General features: G+C 42.7%; 1 protein-coding gene across 1 annotated transcript; it reads right to left on the reverse strand.

Annotated features, from left to right (window-relative positions):
* Window positions 1-1,165: 1,165 nt before the first annotated feature.
* PCYOX1 (prenylcysteine oxidase 1) lies at window positions 1,166-19,247 on the reverse strand. Its single transcript, XM_060187163.1, has 6 exons — window positions 19,074-19,247; window positions 17,582-17,788; window positions 15,003-15,177; window positions 5,167-5,378; window positions 4,034-4,186; window positions 1,166-2,531 (listed from the first exon to the last, which is right to left on the reverse strand). The coding sequence occupies exons 1-6, from the start codon at window positions 19,180-19,182 to the stop codon at window positions 1,873-1,875; spliced, it is 1,515 nt and encodes a 504-aa protein (XP_060043146.1). The 5' UTR covers window positions 19,183-19,247; the 3' UTR covers window positions 1,166-1,872.
* Window positions 19,248-21,957: the final 2,710 nt, after the last annotated feature.

Below are 21,957 nucleotides of genomic sequence, written 5' to 3' on the forward strand. Positions count from 1 at the left end.
CTCTAGGTGCAAGTCAGACACATCTGTCTGACTTTAAAAGGGAAAACTGAAAAAAAAAAAAGAAGTTTCAAAATTACATTCCTTTTCTGTTCATGGTAGAGTCATCTTGAAGTAGCTTCAGCATTTCTGGAATCTTCTAATATTCTGATGTCTTATCCACTACTTTTTAACTGTTATATTCAAGATCTCTGGGCTATTTTTTTTTTTTTTTTTTTTTACCAGAGCTCTGGTTTATGGTGGTATGGCTTGAACCTGGGTCTTCGAAGTCTCAGGCATGAGTCTCTTTGCATAACCATTATGCTATCTACCCCTGCCTTGTCTTTTCTATTCCAAGTAAAGATAATATTTCATCTTAAAATGCCTCGGTTTTTCCTTTTTTTTTAAATTTATTTTCCCTTTTGTTGCCCTTATTTTTTTCATTGTTGTTGTTATTGATGTTGTTAGATAGGACAGAAAGAAATGGAGAGAGGGGAAGATGGGGAGAAAAAGATAAGACACCTGCAGACCTGCTTCACCCTGCAGGTGGGCAGTCAGGGGCTTGAACCGGGATCCTTTAACTGGCCCTTGCGCTTTGTGCCACGTGCATTTAACCCACTGCACTACCACCTGACTCCCAAAGCCTGTTTATATTTTTCCTTCTTTTTAACCAGAGCGCTGGTTTGTTGATGCTGGAGATTGAACCTGGGACATTGGTGTCTCGGGCATAAAAGTCTTTTTGCATAACTATCATGCTGTTGTTATCTTCCTCAGTCCAAATGTCTCAGTTTTTTGAATACCACAAAAATTACTTTAAAGGCTGTGATGCTTATCTTAAATTATTTTTGCTGGCATGGCTTACTTTGTTTTAGTCCTTTCAGCTTTAGCTCTATAGGGACAATAGGCTAAAAATCTGCCACTTTGATACTAATTGTTCTGTGATAGTGATAGCCAAGCTGTCTGGACTGGCAGTGAATTACATTTCTGTGTGTATTAGGGAAGCAGAGGGAGGTTATCAGTACTTTTAAAACAGCTCGAGTGATGACAATCAGTTTCTTGAATCAGCCTATATTTGCTTTTTTTGTCTTGAGATTTTTGCATGACATCGTATGAAACTATACATATATATATTTCTAAATTTCACCCCTAATAAATCAGACAGAGACAATGAAATAAACATTCTGAAAACCAAGGTATCAAGCATATTTACTCCGAAAAGTGTAAATTAATAAAGTTGGGTATAAGATATCAGCCCACAGTAGTTTTATGATTGAAGATCACATCTGGTTGTGAAGCACAAATAAACTAAAAAGGCAGGTCTTCAACTAAACGATTTGTCTTTCGGGTGAGGGCAGGTAGCATAATGGTTATGCAAAGACTCATGTCTGAGGCTCTCAAGTCCCAGGTTCAGTCCCCCATACAACCATCAGCCACAGCTGAACAGTGCTCTGGTTTAAAAAAATTTTTTTTAAAGTCTTTCCAATTAAAACCTATTTCTTTAGTTCTTCCTCAAGTGCATGGTTTTAAATGCTTGCAGATTTTGTTCAAAACCTAGTGAATCAAAATTCCTAGAGGAGCTAGAGAATCCACGCTGAACCAATTCCAGGTAATTTTTTGAGCAGACAAGTTTGAAAACTACTGTTGATGGAGATTAAGAGTCAAATTTTGGAGATGGTATAAATGCAATTAGTTACACATTCAAAATTATGTGCTTGAACTTCGAAGGTTCACAATTAGGATCTTGTGTTTTCTCATGACTCACTGGGATTATTTGTTTTAAACAATGATAGTGGCAAAATGTCGTATTCAAAATTATCACTGCTCAGATTTTTTTTTTTTTTTCCCCAGGGATACTCCCCATTCTGGGAACCAGGAGCAGGGAAAAGCAGTATTACGTCATAGCTCAGTTTTAAGTTTCTCATACAAGTCCTCTTGGTCAATCATGTCTTTGTGCCCATTCCAACGGTGATAGGCAAGAAGAGCGGCATTGTGGGCGGCAATGGCACTCATCTCCATGGCACTTGCTGCACACTCTATGCCACTGAGGTAATACAGTCGATCATGGAGGATGATGGAAGGACATTTCTCTGGAGGCTTATAGTGAGGATATGCAAGCCATGACTGCTTCACGGCGTAATCATAGGACAGAAAGAGCTCTGAGATTTGTCTTTTAGTAAGAGTTTCTTGGGAAAAGATCTTCCAAACATGAGTCCCATCTGTGGACGGTGGAGGACTGTCCTTCTGTCTTACAGGGGATACAATCCCAATGCTGTTAATGAACAAATCTGAATCATCAGTGGTCAAGACTGCACTGAGATCAAACTTCTCTAAGGTTCTAGAACTAAAGATAGTTGAATTCAGCTGCCCCTTAATGAGTGTGGTAACTATATGTTGGTAGTATTGATGAAATTCCTCAATGGGAGGCTCAAAGTTGAGAAAAGTTATGTTGGACATTTTTCGATTCAATGGAGTGGCCACCAAGACAATATCATACAAGTCTGACCGGGTCTCACGTCCAATCTGATACACCACTTCATACATCTTTGTGGGGTTTCCTAAAGAGAAGGAAGCAAACATTTCTATAGTGTTTTCACATACTACTAATTTACACCATCTGAAAATAATTCTATGCCCTGTCAGTTTATAATAATAAGGAATTAAAGTTTCATGCCTTAAGATAACTTTTTTTAACTGTATTACACTGACATCAATTTCTTATATAGAATATAAATAATAATTTGTCAAAACGTATAATATAAGAGCTCTGGGAGATAGCTATGTGTTGGTATGCATGAGACCCCTTCTGTTTCATTTGGTTTAAATCCCCCCTGCTTAACACTATTCTATTTACATAACCACTTCATTCTATTTATATAACCGCTGTTAACAAGCACCTCCCTCCAGGGCATTGGTTCAATCCACACTGTTTCATGATATGTTTTTGCTCCACCCCCTCTCCTTGTCACACCCTGATCCTCTCCTTGTCACACTCTGATTGTCACCAGTCACTTTTCTCTCCACCCTCTCTATGTCACATCCTGTTTCCACCCTACTTGGCAAGTATATATAAAGACAGCATTGTGAGTTTTAGAGTACTTGAGTTCAGCTTAGCTCGTCTTAGATTGTGCTGCGTCCTGCATGAATAAAGAGATACTGCCTACAGCTCAACCATGAGTCCCTGGTCGTCTGTTACCCGCCCGTGAAGCCAGCCCGGCGAAAACAACATAACCGGTCAAAAACAACAGCTATGTCCACTGTACAATAGAGTACACACCTTAACATGTGTGAGGCCCTGGTTTTGAATCCCATCACACAAAGAAGCACCATGGCACTGGGGGAAACTTCATGGATGGTGAGGAAAAGTATGGTGCTGAAATCAGGTTACCTCCCCAGCAGCTGTTTTTCTTTCTTTCTTTCTTCCTTCCTTCTTTTCTTTCCTTTTTTTAAAATTTTTATATTTATTTATTTTCCCTTTTGTTGCCCTTGTTTTTTATTGTTGTAGTTATTGTTGTTGATGATGCCGTCATTGTTAGATAGGACAAAGAGAAATGGAGAGAGGAGGGGGAGAGAAAGACACCCGCAGACCTGCTTCACCACCTGTGAAGCGGCTCCCCTGCAGGTGGGGAGCCGGGGCTGAAACCGGGATCCTTACGCTGGCTGGTCCTTGGGCTTTGCCCCACATGCGCTTAACCCGCTGCGCTACCACCTGACTTACTTCCTTTTTTTTTCTTACTTTTCTTTCCCTCTTTTGCCTCCAGGGTTATCACGGATCTCAGTGCCTGCACTATGAATCCACTGCTCCTAGCAGCCTTTTTTTTTTTAACTGGATAGGACAGAAATGGAGAGAAGAGGGGAGAGAAAGATAAGACACCTGCAGACCTGCTTCACCGCCTGTGAAGCGACCTCCCTGCAAGGAGAGCCAGGGGCTCGAACTGGGATCCTTGAGCTGGTCCTTGCACTTTGTACTATGTGCAATTAACCCAGTGAACCACCGCCTGACTCCCATCACAGTTGTTTTCTATACAAGAAATTAAGAAATACAATTGTTCCAACCCACCTGTATTCTTGGTCCTTGTTTTCTCCTCTATGTATATTACTGAGCCAGATATAAGGTTGCTTTTAGAAGCCTGAAGGAGCCTTGAGCAAACAAGCTTATTGCCACCTTCTACTGCCCAAAGACCAGAATCAACAGCAGACATTGACACTGCCCCTGTCAGCAGGAGGGAAAAAAAAAAAAAGTATTTTAATTCTGAATTCATACGAGGCTCCCCACCCATTTTCCTGTCCCAATTGTTTTTTTACATATATCTATTTATTCCCTTTGTTGCCGTTTTTTTTACTGTTATTGTTGTTTTATTGTTGTTATTGATGTCGCTGTTGGCTAGGACAGAGAGAAATGGAGAGAGGAGGGGAAGACGGGGAGAGAAAGACATCTGCAGACCTGCTTCACCTCCTGCGAAGCGACTCCCCTGCAGGTGGGAGGGGGCGGGGGCTCGAACCGGGATCCTTCCGCCAGTCCTTGGGCTTTGCGCCAAGTGTGCTTAACCAGCTGAGCTACCGCCCAACTCCCCCTAGTTAAGTTTTGCTCCAAGTTATCTCTATACATTGTCAAGTTGTGTATGGGGAATGGGAGTGGGGGTGGAGACTATAACAGGAAGAGGCTGGGGGAAGTGGGCAGGGGATGGCAAAATCTCCCCCAGCTGAGAACCATACAACTAATGAAAGATAAGGGCTCTCCCCATTAAAAAAAAAAACTATCGGGGAGTCGGGCTGTAGCGCAGCGGGTTAAGCACAGGTGGCGCAAAGCACAAGGACCGGCATAAGGATTCCGGTTCGAACACCGGCTCCCCACCTGCAGGGGAGTCACTTCACAGGCGGTGAAGCAGGTCTGCAGGTGTCTATCTTTCTCTCCTCCTCTCCGTCTTCCCCTCCTCTCTCCATTTCTCTCTGTCCTATCCAACAACGACGACAACAACAATAATAACTACAACAATAAAACAACAAGGGCAACAAAAGAGAATAAATAAAATTTAAAAAAATTAAAAAACTATCATTTTGCCATAAATGTCTGAGATTTAAGAGAATGGTAGTCTTCAACACATGGCATAAGACTCAGAACCCACTATAATAATATCAGCTGAGTGTTCCCCTATGAGCTAATACCTTTTGCTATTCCAAACCCTGGCTTACCTACAAAGCCATTGATGTTCGTGCTTTGGCCATAATTGACCCTCATGATAGGAGCAACAACTTCATGAAGAAATTTCTCTGAGAAGCCTGCTTTCTGCAAGGTTTCAAGAAGTGTTTGGTTAAGCATTCTAAGGAAGTCATCCCCTCCTAGAGAATGCAGTAACTTTTCTACACTACTGAAGGCATAGTCATGAGACTGGTAGCGGTAGATCCTTTAAAAAGAAAAGAAATGATCGTTAAACACCAAACAAGACAGGGGAAGGAGAAGCATAAAGAAAGGTACCAGCAACTGACTTTCTTACTTTCTCTTTCTTTTTTATTGCCACCAGGGTTATCGTTGGAGCTCAGTACCAACACTACGAAGCTACTATTCCCAGCAGCCTTACCCCCACCTTTGTATTTTATTTGGTAGGACAGAGAGAAATTGAGAGGGGTGGGGGAGATAGGAAAAGAGAAAGACAGGCACCTGCAGACCTGCTTCACAGCTTGTGAAGCATCTCCCTGCAGGTGAGGAGTAGGGGACTGAACCTGTGACTTTGCACATGGTGCTATGTATGCTTAACCTGGTCTGCCACCACTCAGCCCCCACAACTGACTTTCATGTTTCCTTCTCATGGGTTTCTATTTATCACGAGAGGTACACGTTAGTCACCACCACCCCCAGGTCTCCCAAAGCTCTTGGCCCTTATTCTCCCTCTGCCTCCTCTAAAAGCTCAATGCCTTTGTTAACACCGTTCTGCATTAATATGGTGGCCTCGGAAGTGGCACAGTGGCTAAACTATCGGACTTTTAAAAAGCATGAGTGATGCTCTGGTCTTTTCTCTCCCTTTTTCTCTTTCGTGTTAATAATTTAAAAAAAAAAAATCTTTAAAATAATGTAATCAGGAAGTGGTGCAGTAGCTAGAGCTTTAGACTTAAACGCATGAGGTCCCATAGCCCAGGAGGTAGCGCAGTAGATAGTTTTGGACCAACAAGCATGAGGTTTCAAATGTGATCCCTGGCATTGAATGGACCAGAATGATGATCTGTCTCTGTATTATGAGAGAGAATCAGAGCATCTCTCTGGTGGAGACAGAGTCATAACTTCATGCTTACAAGTCTTGTACTCTACTACTGCACCTCCCAGTCTGCAAGACACCGAATTCTTTGAAATAAAGTGTGATCTTTTGTTAATTGTCATCCTGACAAAATAATAGATAAACAAATAAACAACAGTCAGGGAAAGCCTCATTGAGAAGGAAACATCTGGCAACCCAAGAGATGATGCAGTGGATAAAGCTATCGAATTCAAGCATGAGATCTCAAGTTCAATCCCCAGTGTTGCATATGCCAGTGACACTCTAATTCTCTCTTTCATAGTAAATAAAGAAAAAAAGATAGGGAGGCGGGAGGCGGGCGGTAGCACAGCGGGTTAAGCGCACATGGTGCAAACCGCAAGGACCGGCATAAGGATCCTGGTTCGAGCCCCCAGCTCCCCAGCTGCAGAGGGGAGTCCCTTCACAGGTGGTAATGTGGGTCTACAGGTGTCTTTCTCTCCCCCTCTGTCTTCCCTTCCTCTCTCCATTTCTCTCTGTCCTATCCAACATCAACAACAATAATAACTATAACAACAATAAAAACAACAAGGGCAACAAAAAGAAAATAAATAAATATTAAAAAAAAAGATAGGGAGGCATCTGGCAGCCTTAAAAATGAGGATGCAAGCCATGCTGTACAGAGGTGGAGCATGGATCAAACAGAATGAAAGCAGTACAAAAGTCCTGCAACAAAAGTATGCCTGGGGGTCAGATAGTGGCACACACATTCCCAAGCCTGAGGGGGGTGGGGGTGTCTAGAGCCTTTGCCCCAACCATAGGGGAATAATAGGCCTGTATGTGTTCTCTCTCTCTCCCTCTATCTCCCTCTCAATTTATCTGTGCTAAAAAAAAAAGTGGTCCGGGAGGTGGCGCAGTGGATAAAGCATTGGACTCTAAAGCATGATGTCCTGAGTTCAATCCCCGGCAGCACATGTACCAGAGTGATGTCTGGTTCTTTCTCTCTCTCTCCTCCTACCTTTCTCAATAAATAAATAAATAAAATATTTTAAAAGATGAAAGAAACAGGAAAGCATGCCTGATATGTTTAAAGAACAGTGAGATCATCAGTGCAACTGACATAAAAAGATTCAGGAGAGGGTCGGGTGGTGGCGCAGTGGGTTAAGCGCATGTGGCGCAAAGCGCAGGGACCGGCATAAGGATCCCGGTTCGAGCCCCCGGCTCCCCACCTGCAGGGGAATCGCTTCACAGGTGGTGAAGCAGGTCTGCAGGTGTCTATCTTTCTCTCCCCTTCTCTGTCTTCCCCTCCTCTCTCCATTTCTCTCTGTCCTATCCAACAACGAATTGTGTCAACAAGGGCAATAATAATAACCACAATGAAGCTACAACAAGGGCAACAAAAAGGAGGAAAAATGGCCTCCAGGAGCGGTGGATTCATGGTGCAGGCACCGAGCCCAGCAATAACCCTGGAGGAGGGAAAAAAAAAAGATTCAGGAAAACAGGAAAAGGTACAGTTGGGGAAAAAAGGTAAAGGGAGGGGATGAGAGGGAAGAGGACATCAAATACTTCTAGAATGGTAAAGACACTTCAGAAAAATCTGCTAGTCAAGCCCCAGTTCCACGGACTGCACCAGGGGGAGCTCCATGGGTAATGGTGCAGTGTTACTGTGCATTTCCTCCATTTCTCTAAAAAATCAGAAAATGAAAAAATTGGTCCCAAGAGGTCACTGAGTCACTCAGTGGTATAGTGCATGTGTGAGGCTTTGCAGTCATTCTCCAGCATCACATTAAAAAAAGAAGAAATGTTGTTATATAAAACAATGGAGCAAAAGAAACCACTACTCAAACCAAGAGACCCCTCACAGAATGGGAGAAAATCTTTACATGCCATACATCAGACAAGAATTTAATAACCAACATATATAAAGAGCTTGCCAAACTCAACATCAAGACAACAAATAACCCCATCCAAAAATGGGGGGAGGACATGGACAGAATATTCACCATAGAAGAGATCCAAAAGGCCAAGAAACACATGAAAAAATGCTCCAAGTGTCTGATTGTCAGAGAAATGCAAATAAAGACTACAATGAGATACCACTTCACTCCTGTGAGAATGTCATACATTAGAAAAGGTAACAGCAGCAAATGCTGGAGAGGTTGTGGGCTCAAAGGAACCCTCCTACACTGCTGGTGGGAATGTCAATTGGTCCACCCTCTGTGGAGAACAGTCTGGAGAACTCTCAGAAGGCTAGAAATGGACCTACCCTATGATCCTGCAATTCCTCTCCTGGGGATAGATCCTTAGGAACCCAACACAACCATCCAAAAAGATCTGTGTACACATATGTTCTTGGCAACACAATTTGTAATAGCCAAAACCTGGAAGCAACCCAGGTGTCCAACAACAGATGAGTGGCTGAGCAAGTTGTGGTATATATACACAGTGGAATACTACTCAGTTGTAAAAAATGGCGACTTCACCGTTTTCAGCCCATCCTGGATGGACCTTGAAAATTTCATGTTAAGTGAAATAAGTCAGAAAGAGAAGGATGAATATAGGATGATCTCACTCTCAGGCAGAAGTTGAAAAACAAGATTGGAAAAGAAAAGAAAACACAAGTAGAACCTGAACTGGAATTGGTGTATCACACCAAAGTAAAAGACTCTGGGGTGGGTGGGGTGAATACAGGTCCAAGAAGGATGACAGTGGACTTAATGGGGGTTGTATGGTTATATGGGAAACTGGGGAATGTTATGCATGTACAAACTATTGTATTTACTGTTGACTGTAAAACATTAATTCCCCAATAAAGAAATAAAAAAATTATATATATATATATTAAAAATAAAACAATGAAGGGGTGCCAGGTGGTGGCACACCTGGTTAAGTGCACGTTACAGTGTGCAAGGAGCCAGGTTCAAGCCCCCGGTCCCTACCCAAAGGGGGAAAGCTTTATTAGAGGTGAAGTATAGCTGCAGGTATCTCTCTGTCTCTCTCCCTACCTAACCTGCCCCTCTTAATTTCTGGTGGTCTCTATCCAATAAATAAATAAAGATAATAAAAATATTTTAAAATAAAAAAATAATAAAAGTAATGAAGGGCCAGCAAAATAGCTCACTTGGATAACTTGAAGTGTGCTGCTTTGCCATGTGTGTGATCCAGGTTTGAGCCCAGCACCACTGCGGGAGAAGCTTTGGTGCCATGGTGTCTGTCTCTCTAATAATAACTATTAGTAGTAGTAGTAGTTCATAGTTAAATTTAAAAAAAATGAGAACATTGACAAAAACTGACTAGAGGGACAGAAGAGGCAGATGTCTTACGTGGAAATTCCCAGGCTGCAGCTGTCTTTCCAGTCCAACTACATTTCACTTATTTCACAACTGGCTTATGCTCTCAAATGTTATAAAGTTATTAAACCTGAGATTTCTAGGTTCTTTGTTGTATGTTTTACATTGGGTAGTTCTCCCCCGCCAAGAGAATTGCATCAGTCCTGTTAATTTCGCAGGCCTGCTTGGCCCCGGCCCTAGGAAACCCACCAGAGTTCCAGAGTGACAGAGTAAGAGGGTTCCAGAGTAAGAGAGAGTGCTTGTGCCGCTGCAAAGAGACAGCAGAGTTCTGTTTGGTGATTAGTTTGTCTTAGTTTATGAATCGTTGTTCCTGAATAAAGAAATACAGCTTCCCTGCCCAGCCGTTGTCTCCGCGTCTCTGTTACCCGCCCGTGAAGCTAGCCCGGCCAGCAAGAGCCGCCGAATTTTAACAACAGTTCTTGACTTATTAAACAAAGCAGAAATGTGTCTAATGTCTAGCCATTTAACCAACTTAAAGGCGGGTGTGATATAATCAAGTATCAAAGAAAGACCAGAAGTGGGAAGGAATTCCTTTAAACTTGGGCAATATTTTTTCTTATTTATTTATTGTATTTATTATGTAATTCCCCTCCCTTTTGTTGCCCTTGTTGTTTATCATCATTGTTGTTATTATTGTTGTTGTTAGGTAGGACAGAGAGAAATGGAGACAGGAGGGGAAGACAGAGGGGGAGAGAGAGATAGACACCTGCAGACCTGCTTTACCGCCTGTGAAGAGACCCCCCCCCTTACCCGGCAGGATCCGAACAGGAATCCTTATGCCAGTCTTTGCGCTTTACAACACCTGTGCTTAACCCACTGCGCCACCGCCAGGCTCCCTATTTTTTACCAGCGCACTGTTCTGCCTTTGGTGGTGCAGGGGATTGAACCTGGGACTTTGGGGCCTCTGGCATGAGTTTTTTGCATAACCATTATGTTATCTACCCTCCACCCTTTTTCTTCTTTCTTTTTTTTTCTTTTTAAGATTTTATTTATTTATTAATGAGAAAGATAGGACAGAAAGAACCAGACATCACTCTGGTACATGTGCTGCTTAGGATTGAACTCAGGACCTCATGCTTGAGAGTCCACTGCTTTATCCATTGTGCCACCTCCCAGACCACTCTTTTTTTTTTTTAAATATTTATTTATTTATTCCCTTTTGTTGCCCTTGTTGTTTTATTGTTGTAGTTATTATTGTTGTCGCTGTTGGATAGGACAGAGAGAAATGGAGAGAGGAGGGGGAAAAGACAGAGGGGGAGAGAAAGACACCTGCAGACCTGCTTCACCGCTTGTGAAGCAACTCCCCTGCAGGTGGGGAGCCAGGACTCGAACCGGGATCTTTAAATCGGTCCCTGCGCTTTGCGCCACCTGCGCTTAACCCGCTGCGCTACAGCCCGACTCCCCAGACCACTCTTTTTTAAAAATATTATTTATGAAAAAGATAGGAGAGACAGGAAGAACCAGATATCACTATTGTACTTAAGCTGCCAGGGACTGACCTTGGAACTTTTTTTTTCCTTCTTTTAAATTTTTATTTCATTTATTTTCCCTTTTGTTTGTTGCCTTTGTTTTTTTTTTTATTGTTGTTGTAGTTATTATTGTTGTAGCAGTTATTATTGTTGTTTTTGATGTCGTCGTTGTTAGGACAGAGAGAAATGGAGAGAGGAGGGGAAGACAGAATGGGTGAGAGAAGGATAGACACCTGCAGACCTGCTTCACCGCTTGTGAAGCAACAAAAGGGTATAAATAAATATTAAAAAAAAAAAAAAAACAGTGGTCCGGGAGGTGGCGCAGTGATAAAGCTTTGGACTCTCAAGCATGAGGTTCTGAGTTCGATCCCCGGCAGCACATGTGCCAGAGTGATTTCTGGTTCTTTCTCCCTCTTTCTCATTAATAAATAAATAAAATCTTTAAAAAAAAAAAATTTGTGGCCCGGGAGGTGGCACAGTGGATAAAGCACTAGATTCTCAAGCATGAGGTGCAGAGTTCAATCCCCATTAGGACATGTACCAGAATGATGTCTGGTTCTTTCTCTCTCTCCTTCTGTCTTCACGAATAAATAAATAAAACCTTAAAAATAATTTATATCTGAGGCACCAAAAGTCCCAGGTTTAATCCCCAGCACCATCATAAGCCAAAGCTGAGCAATACTCTGATTAAAAAAAAATAGTAAGTAGTTGGATGGTAGATCACCTGGTTGAGCACCCACATTACAGTGCACAAGGACCCACGTTCAAGTCACCACCTGCAGAGAGGAAGCTTCATGAGTGGTAAAACAGGGCTATAGGGGGGTCTCTCTATCTCTATTTCCTCTTTGCTCTTAATTTCTGTCTCTACCTAAAATAAATAAAATTAAAAATAAGTAAATTCTTAACTACCATAAATCATAAAAACTAGAGTGTATTAATCCTGTACATCTCTTATCTCTGTCCTGTTTAATACTTGGCCATATGACATTGAATTTTATCCTTTTAACCATTATTATGCCAAGCAAGTACCAATGTAGCAATGAAATATCACTAGCTTTTACTTTTTAAAGAATTTTTTTATTATTTATTCATGAGAATGATAAGAGAGAGAACCAGACATCACTCTGAGATGCCCATGTTCATCGGGGGAAGCAATTACAGAAGCCAGACCCTCCACCTTCTGCACCCCATAATGACCCTGGGTCCACACTCCCAGAGGGATAAAGAATAGGAAAGCTATCAGGGGAGGGGATGAGATGCAGAGTTCTGGTGGTGGGAACTGTGTGGAGTTACACCCCTCTTATCCTATGGTTTTGTCAGTTTCCTTTTTATAAATAAAAAAAAAAAAGAAAAAAATTAAAAACAGACAAAATTGGATCTTTCTAAACTAGACTGGTACCTACTCACTACCCAAGACAGTACTGGAATCTTTTTTTTTTTCTTTAGATTTTATTTATTTATTCATGAGCAATGATAGGAGAGAGAGAAAGAACCAGGTATCACTCTGGTACATGTGCTGCCAGGGATTGAACTTTGGACCTCATGCTTGAGAGTCCAAAGCCTTATCCACTGTGCCACCTCCCGGACCACTGGAATACATATATATATATAATATTTATTTATTTATTTATTTATATATTTAATATATATATATATTTTTTTGACACCTGCAGACTTGCTTCACCGCCTATGAAGTGACTCCCCTGCACATGGGGAGCCAAGGACTCAAACCAGGATCCTTATGCCAGTCCTTGCAACTTTGCGCCACGTGCACTTAACCTGCTGCTACCACCCGACTCCCGACAGTACTGGAATTTAATAACTTAATTTAGGGCTTGGAAGACAGCATAATGGTTATGCAAAAAACTTTCATGTATGAGGCTCCAAGGTCCCAGGTCTAATCCTCAGCCCCACCATAAGGCAGAGCTGAGCAATGCTCTGACTTTCTGTGTCTCTCTGTATATCTATCTCTTCTCCTTAAAATAAATAAAATGTTTTTAGAATTAAAAACAATAATTTATCCCCACCTGTAGGGGAGTTCCTTCACATTTGGTGAAGCAGGTCTGCAGGTGTCTTTCTCTCACCCTCTCTGTCTTCCCCACTTCCCCTCCTCTCTCCATTACTCTCTGTTCTAACAATGACAACATCAATAACAATAATAACTACAACAACAATAAAAAATAAACAAGGGCAACAAAAGGTAATAAATAATGAATAGGGAAATAAATAAAACAGTAAGGGCAACAAAAGGGAATAAATAAATTAAATATTAAAAAAGAATTTAAAAAAAAACAATAATTTAAACTCTTGGAACACCGAACAGTATCTCCTGCAGGCTTTTGTTCCTTAAAACATTATGTCATGGGAACCAGGCAGTGGCAAGCCTGGTTAAGTGCACACATTACAGTGCACAATTACCCAGGTTAAAGCCCCTGCTCCCCACATGCAGGGGGGAAGCTTCATGAGTGTTAAAGCAGGGCTGCAGGTGTCTATCTCTTTCCCTCTCTATCTCCCCCTCCCCCTCAATTTGTCTCTATCCGATAATAAATAAAAGTATTAAAAAAAAAAAAAAAGAACAACAACAACAAAAAATGAAACATCAAGTCATAATTAAAGCTCATTTAGGGCTGGTGAAATAGTTCACTTGGCCAGTGAGATGCTTTGCCACGTGTGCAACCCCAGGTTCAAGCTTGACCACACACACACACACACACACACACACACACACACTGAAGAAGTTTTGGTGCTATAATCATTTCCATTCTCTCTCTCTGCCTCTCTAATTTTTCTGTCTCTATTACAAAAATAAGTAAATAATTTTTTATATTTATTTATTTATTTTCCCTTCTGTTGCCCTTGTTTTATAAATAAATACTTTTAAATAAAGCTCCTTTAATTTTTCTGATCCTCTCTACAAGCTCCTGTTCAAATAACCTCATTCATTCATCTATGCAGCACCAGCACAGTGAAGAGACTAACCTGGTAAGAACCCCAGTTTATAATTTTTTAAAATATGTATTTATTTTCCCTTTTGTTGCCCTTCTTATTTTTTTATTGTTGTTGTTGTTGTCCTATCAATACGGATAGGACAGAGAGAAATGGAGAGAGGAGGGGAAGGCAGAGACGGGGAGAGAAAGATAGACACCTGCAGGCCTGCTTCACCGCCTGTGAAGCGACTCCCCTGCAGGTGCGGAGCCGGTCCTTGCACTTTGCTCCACGTGCGCTTAACCCGCTGTGCCACCGCCAACTCCCCCCCCAGTTTATAATTTACTAGGAGGATATAACTGCACACTTGAACCCTTTCTATGGTGCCACCATCCCTATCTATGTGAAGCAGCTACTGAGATTAACTATCTGAATAAGCCACGAGAATAAAGAGCATTTGAGAGTATAACAAATAAAACATTTGCGAAAGATATTTTCAGAAACAAAATAAATTACACTTTAATTTCCATGGATAAGTGGGGTGCATATTTTACACAAAACATTTTGCTTAACAATCATTTCTTCCTCTTTTTTTTTTTTTTTAACCCCTAGCCTAAACCCAAGCCTTGTGTAATAATCTTAAAAATAGACTCTGGGGGAGTCAGGCGGTAGTGCAGCAGGTTAAGCACGTGGCACAAAGCCCAAGAACTGGCATAAGAATCCCAGTTCCAAGCCCCTGGCTCCGCACCTGCAGGGGAGTCGCTTCACAGGCAGTGAAGCAGGTCTGCAGGTGTCTGTCTTTCCCCCTCTCTGTCTTCCCCTCCTCTCTCCATTTCTCTCTGTCCTATCTAACAATGATGACATCAATAACAACAACAATAATAACTACAACAACAATAAAAAAGGCAACAGGAAAATAAATAAATATAAAATAAAATAAATTAAAAATTAGACTGGGAAAAAAAAGACTTTATAAAAAAGACATATAGAACTGTCCCAACAAATTAATTGATTACCTAATTGAAAGGTATTAAATTAAATGGAAAGGAAGAAATTACCTCATAAACTTGTCTAACACATCTTCCACCCACATGTGCATGCGAAGGGACTGAAGTCCATACTGCCAAATTAGCTTAATCATGTTAATTATAAACCATTGGCTCTCCTCAAACACCAGTGACTCTCCGTTATACACCCCTATTAGGCCACCAGACATTTGAACAGCAGAAAGACCTGTAAAAACAAAGTAGCTAAATCAGTTGTTCCTATGGTGATCCAGTGGTAATTTTGATCAGCAAAATCAAGGTAATCTGAAAGACTGTAATCTGAAGTTAACCAGGATACTCTACAGCGAGTGAATTTGGCTTCGTCCAAGCTCAAAAGACAAATTCAAGGAGCCTTATTGTTAGAACAGTGTGTGATACACTACATACTCACTACACTATCCAAAAGCAAATTTTTCTTCATGTATATATTATTTATTTATTTATTTGGATAGAAACAAAGAGAAGGAGAAAGAGAGAGAGAAACTGTAGCACTGCTTCAACACTTGTGAAGTTTTCTCCCTCCAGGTGGGGACAAGGGGCTTGAACCCATGGTCCCTGCACATTACAGCATGTGCACTCAACCAGGTGTACCACCCCACAGCGCCAAACAAATTTTCTATGATAAGTCAGATGATCATCTAGATATATCAAAACTGCAGCCATATGTGCATATATACATATATAAGAACATTTTTTATCTTTACTTATTTGTTGGATAGACAGTCAGAAGTTGAGAGGGAAGGGGGTGATAGAGAGGGAGAGAGACAGAGAGACACCTGCAGCCCTGCTTCACCACTTGTGAAGCTTTCCCCCTGCAAGTGGGGGCCGGGGGCTCGAACCTGGGTCCTTGTGCACTGTAACATGTGTGCTCAACCAGGTGTGCCATCACCTGGCCCCTATAAAAAAATTTTATATGTTTTACACATTATGTATATGACTATAAATAATTGATATATAATTTTTATATCTAAAGCACAAAAAGGAAAAGCCAAAGTACCAACAGAATCCAATTTAAAAACAGAAATGTCACGCAAAGCACAAGGACTAGTTACGATCCCGGTTCAAGACCCCAGCTCCCCACCTGCAAGGGATTTGCTTCACAGGCAGTGAAACAGGTCTATAGGCGTCTCTTTGTCTCTCTTCCTCTCTATCTTCCCCTTCTCTCAATTTCTCTGTCTCTATCCAATAACAAATAAATAAATAAAAATTTTTAAAAATAAAAAAATAACAGAATTAAGAAAATAACAATTTTCTTTATAAAAATTAAGAAAATAACAGAAATGTCAGGCACCCACTTCAGCACACACATTACCATAGCACGGACCAGGGTTCAAGCTCCTTGCCCCCACTTGCAGGAGGTAAGTTTCACAAGATATGAAACATTCATAGGTGGTTCCCTTTCTCTCTCCTTCTCTTCCTCCCCTCTCAATTTCTTCCTGTCTTGTCAAATAAAAGAAAAAGTAGAAGGAAAAAAAAAATGGCCACCAGGAGTGGTGGATTAGTCTCACAGGCACCAAGTCCCAACAATAACCCTAGTGAAAATTTTTTCAAAAGGGCAAAAGTAGATAGCATAATGGTTATGCAAAGACACTCTCATGCCTCCAAAGGCTCCAAAGTCCCAGATTCAATACTCTGTGCCACCATAAACCAGAGCTGATTGATGGGGGGGGGGGGGGGCCACTTGGTTAAGTGCACAAGAACCTGGGTTCAAACTTCCAGTCTCCGCCTACAGGGGGAGAGCTTCACACGTGGTAAAGTAGTGGTGCTGCAGATGTCTCTCTGTTGTCCTCTCTATCCCCCTTCCCTCTCAATTTCTCTGTCCTATCAAATAAAATAAAAATAAATTTAAAAGAAAATTACTAAAAAAAAAAAAAAAAAAAAAAACAGGGAACAAGGCTGGGAATATAGTGGTTAGGAGGATTATGCAAAAGATTTTTGTGCCTGAGATTCTAAAATTCAATCCTCAGCAACACCATTAAGCCAGAGCAGCAGTGTTCTGGTAAATAAAAAAGAAAGCATCCCCATTCCTGTGCAAACCCTATTTTGCATAGTTGCATATCTGAGATAATTGAAAAGAATCCAAAAATGATAGAACATTCTGAAAAAAAGGACTTGCAGAGACCTACCAGACTTTCCAAAAAAAACCTGCAACCCCTGTTGGTAGGAAAGTAGTTATCTCAGGTTGTTGGGACATGTCCGCACCTGTAACTGTGCAACTTTAAGCCTGCCTCTAGGCCTCATTTCCCTTGCTGTAAAGTGAGCTCCATTCAGTTTCTGCTAACTCAAACCATTCTTTGATTCTTCCACAGGAAGCCAGAGGTTTAAGCACTGACAGCAGCAACTATTGGTACTCCCCCACCCTCCCACGGCTGTAATTCCAGATAACTGAAGATACAGATAACTAGAGTCTCATTACAGGAGAGTGACTCCTAATTAAGGCAGTACCATTCATTAGCAGGAAAGCGTAGAAAATAGTTTCACCAATGTCAGAGCCAATTAACAAGGCAGAAAAGTTTCAATTCCCTATCTGATAAAAACACTCATAGATGGTCACACAGAAATCTGCTTAGTTCTAAGACCAAGTTACATACCCAAGTCCTTGACAAAACGTTTCATGTGCAGATTTAAAGGATGAATGACAGAACCACCAGCCTCGTATTCCCGACCCAGCACAGTCAGAGTGGCCAGGCGGCCCCCCACCTCTCCTTTTTCAAACAGGTCGATCTTCACATCTTTCCCAAATTTCTGTCGCAGATAATAGGCTGCTGATGTGCCACCAATTCCAGCTCCAATAACCGCTATGGAAAGGGGAAAAATATATGTTGGCTATGTAAGTTTTATTTTACTTTTCAAAGGTCATTAACCAATAAGATATTAAATCATTACCAACAATTTAAGTAATCTTGGGACCTGCACCCTTCGAGCAAGTGATACTTGCAGCAAAGAAAGAACTCTGGACAGACATTGTCCGCAGACAGAAGTTTTATAGATATATAAATAGAGGGAGTCGGGCGGTAGCGCAGCGGGTTAGCCCCCGGCTCCCCACCTGCAGGGGGTCGCTTCACAGGCGGTGAAGCAGGTCTGCAGGTGTCTATCTTTCTCTCCTCCTCTCTGTCTTCCCCTCCTCTCTCTCTCCATTTCTCTCTGTCCTATCCAACAACAATAAAACAACAAGGGCAACAAAAGGGAATAAATTTAAAAAAAAATTAGTTAACACAATTTCTTTGAAAAAAGATATATAAATATATACCTTGACTTTTCATATTATACTTGCCTTTTTATTGTAAACTTGGTTTAAGTGATAGTAGATAACTGCCATTCATTAAAGTTGTCTCTTTTTTTGCCAGAAGCACTGGTATTCTCAATAGCTCTTTGCCAAGGCACCATGAGACCTGCACACCCTCCTCCTTTGTGCCCAAAGCATGGAAACGAGAGGAGGTGGGCCTTTCCAGCACACATTTAAATAAACTCACCGCCATTTTTTTTTTTTTGGGGGGGGGCTGGATTTACTCTGTTCCAACCACATAGACAGGTTAATGAGCCCAAAGAGCACAGCTCTAAGGTGGGGTGGAGGGGGGCGGAGCAAAAGAAAAAAAAAAAGAGCGACTGAAACTGAAAAGCGTTGATTCATCCGACTGTGAGTCATTTTGGAGAAGAAATTGTGCAAGCCAAGGGCCTCTGAAGCAGGTCGGGCTCAGCAGAGTGGCCCGGCAGAGGGCTCCAGCGCGTGGAAGCGGCCCGCCGCCCCGGGACCCACAGCAGACCGGCCTCCCGAAGGTGCACACAGGAAGGGAGAGGAAGGGGCCTCGGCCTCCCAGGAGACCCAGGCCCCCAAGACAGGGGCCACACACACCCTCAACTCCCACCTCCCCACGGCCTCCCCTCCCTCCACGATCCATTCCTCAAGTGGGTTTCTTTCCAGCCCCGGGAAGGCACGGCCTGGCAGGCAGCTCCAGCGGGCCGGCGCCCGGGGCCAGGGCCGGAGCCACCGCCACCGCAGCGGAGGGCCCGGGCCGCGCGGCCCGGCGGGAGTCGCGGCTGCAGGACCCGGCGAGTCACCCAGCAGCCGCCCTCCTCACCTACCGATCTTATCTGGCGGGGCTCGCGGCTCCGCGCTCCCCGGGTACCCCCAGCCGCACAGCAGCCACAGACCCAAAAGCGACGAGACCAGTTCCCCAACAGCGCGCCCCATGGCTCCAAGAGCGCAGCTGACTGCCTGGTGCACCCCACGCTCGGCAGCCGCAGCGCAACTGCGAGCTCCGGCCGCCCCGCCCCCGAGCCCCGCCCCGCCCCGCCCCGCCCCTCTCCCCTGCACCAGCGGCTCGCAGCAACCCCGCGCCCACCCTCCCGGAGCTCTCACAGCGTCCTGCCCCCTCCAAAGCCTACCCTGCTTCTGGGAGGTGCCGAGACAGTGGGAAGAGGCTCCCTTCAGCTCTCCTTCCTTTCTAACTCTGGGGAGAAGCACCTGATGTCTCCACAAGAATGCCCATAGCTAATTACTGTCAGCAAGAACGACAAAAGCTAAGTGATCACCTACTGGTTAGGAAGTAAGTGGGTAAATTTTGCTAAGAAAAAAAGTAAACATGAGACTCTGGGGATGGGGTGATCCGAGATAAAGAGAGCAGGAAAATAACTATGTACCTATAACTAAGGTGGGACATTAGGCAAGCGTGAAAAAGAAAGTAAGACCTATAACACTTTCCTAATATTGATAAGGGAGAGAAAATGACTATTGCATGATGGGTAGCACATAATCCTATTTCTTTTTCTTTTCTTTTTTTAAAGATTTTATTTATTTACGAGAAATAGGAGAAGAGAGAAAGAGCCAGACATCACTCTGGCACATGTGTTGCCGGGGATCGAACTTGCAACCTCGTGCTTGAGAGTCCAAAGCTTTACCACTGCACCACCTCCCGGACCACCCTATTTCTTTTTTTATAATATTATTTATTTTTATTTATTACTGAATAGAGACAGAGAAATTGAGAGAGGAGGAGAAGATAGACGGGGAGAAAGAGATACCTGCAGCTCTACTTCACCACTCTTGAAGCTTTCCCCGTGCAAGTAGGGACCAGGCGATAGAACCTGGGACCTTGCGCACTGTAATGTGTGCAACTAACCAGGTGCGCCACCGCCTGCCCCCCCCTTTTGTCTTTACTTATGTTTTGGCTAGATAGTCAGAAATTAAGAGGGAGAGAGACACCGGCAACACTTCTTCACCATTTGTAAAGCTTGCTCCCTGAAGGTGGGGACTGGGGTCTCGAACCTGGGTCCTTGCCCACTGTAACATATGCATTCAATCAGGTGCACCACTGCAGCAGAACCACCCCAGTTTCTTTCTTAAAAAAAAAAAAAAAAAAGATTTTATTTCTTTATGAGAAAGATAGGAGAGTGAAAGGACTAGACATCACTCCTGTACATGTGCTGTCAGAAATTGAACTCACAACATGCTTGAAAGTCCAATGCTTTAGCCACTGTACCACCTCCTGGACCACCATAATCCCATTTCTCTAATTAAAATACTCCAAAGACAAGATGAGAAAAAGAAAAAAATGGGTATATGAATATAAACAGTATGGAGGACTGATTATGTAGAAGATTTTCTTTTTAATATTTATTTATTTTCCCTTTTGTTGCCCTTGTTGCTTTTTCATTGTTGTTGTAGTTATTGTTGTTGTTATTGATGTCATTGTTAGGACAGAGATGGAGAGAGGAGGGGAAGACAGAGAGGGGGAGAGAAAGATTAAAGCAAATACCCTGCAGGTGGGGAGCTGGGGGCTGGAACCGGGATCCTTAAGCCAGTCCTTTGCATCATGTGCACTTAACCCGCTGCGCTACCACCGGACTCACTATGTAGAAGATTTTTATGATTGAGGCTCTGAGGTCCCAGGTTCAATGGCCACCACCACCATATGCCAGAGCTGTATCTTTCTCTGTATACTTTCTTTTTAAAAAATATTTATGTGGTCCGGGAGGTGGCGCAGTGGTGTAGCTTTGGACTCTCAAGCATGAGGTCCTGAGTTTGATCCCCGGCAGCACATGTGCCAGAGTGATGTCTGGTTCTTTCTCTCTCCTCCTATCTTTCTCATAAATAAATAAAATCTTTAAAAATATATATATTTATTTAGGGGGTCGGGCGGTGGCACAGTGGGTTAGGCGCATGTAGCACAAAGCGCAAGGACCAGAGTAAGGATCCCGGTTCGAGCCCCCGGCTCCCCACCTGCAGGGGAGTCACTTCACAGACAGTGAAGCAGGTCTGCTTTCTCTCACCCTCTCTGTCTTCCCCTCCTGTCTCCATTTCTCTCTGTCCTATCCAACAACAAACAACATCAACAATGGCAATAATAATAACCACAACGAGGCTACAACAACAAGGGCAACAAAAGGGGAAAAAAATGGCCTCCAGGAGCGGTGGATTCATGGTGCAGGCACAGAGCCCAGCAATAACCCTGGAGGGAAAAAAAAAAAATTTATTCCCTTTTGTTGCCTTGTTGTTTTATTGTTGTAGTTATTATTGTTGTTGTTGGATAGGATGGGGAGAAATGAAGCGACAAGGAGAAGACAGAGAGGGGGAGAGAAAGATAGACACCTGCAGACCTACTTCACCACCTGTGAAGTGACTCTCTTGCAGGTGGGGAGCCAAGGGCTGGAACCCAGATCCTTACTCGGGTCCTTGCACTTTGTGCCACCTGCGCTTAACCCGCTGCGCTACCGCCCAACTCCTTTTTTTAAAAGTTTTATTTATTTATTCATGAGAAATGACAGTAGAGAGAAAAAGAACCAGACATCACTCTGGTACATGTGCTGTCAGGGATTGAACTCCTGGGACCTCATGCTTGAGTGTCCAAAGCCTTATCCACTGCGCCGCCTCCCGGACCACTCTACTTTCTTTTATGAAAAAATAAATCATTTTATTTATTTATTTATTTATTTATTTATTTATTTTAACCAGAGCACTCACTGTCCA

Source organism: Erinaceus europaeus, chromosome 3 (genome assembly GCF_950295315.1).
Source record: "Erinaceus europaeus chromosome 3, mEriEur2.1, whole genome shotgun sequence".
Classification (NCBI taxonomy): domain Eukaryota; kingdom Metazoa; phylum Chordata; class Mammalia; order Eulipotyphla; family Erinaceidae; genus Erinaceus; species Erinaceus europaeus.

Coding starts and splice junctions, on each gene's coding strand:
- PCYOX1 (XM_060187163.1), bottom strand. CDS start 19,182: ATGGGGCGCGCTGTTGGGGAACTGGTCTCGTCGCTTTTGGGTCTGTGG. Junction 17,789..19,073: donor AGCCCCGCCAGATAAGATCG/GTAGGTGAGGAG, acceptor CCCTTTCCATAG/CGGTTATTGGAGCTGGAATT. Junction 2,532..4,033: donor AACAAGGACCAAGAATACAG/GTGGGTTGGAAC, acceptor CCTTCTCTTTAG/GAAACCCCACAAAGATGTAT.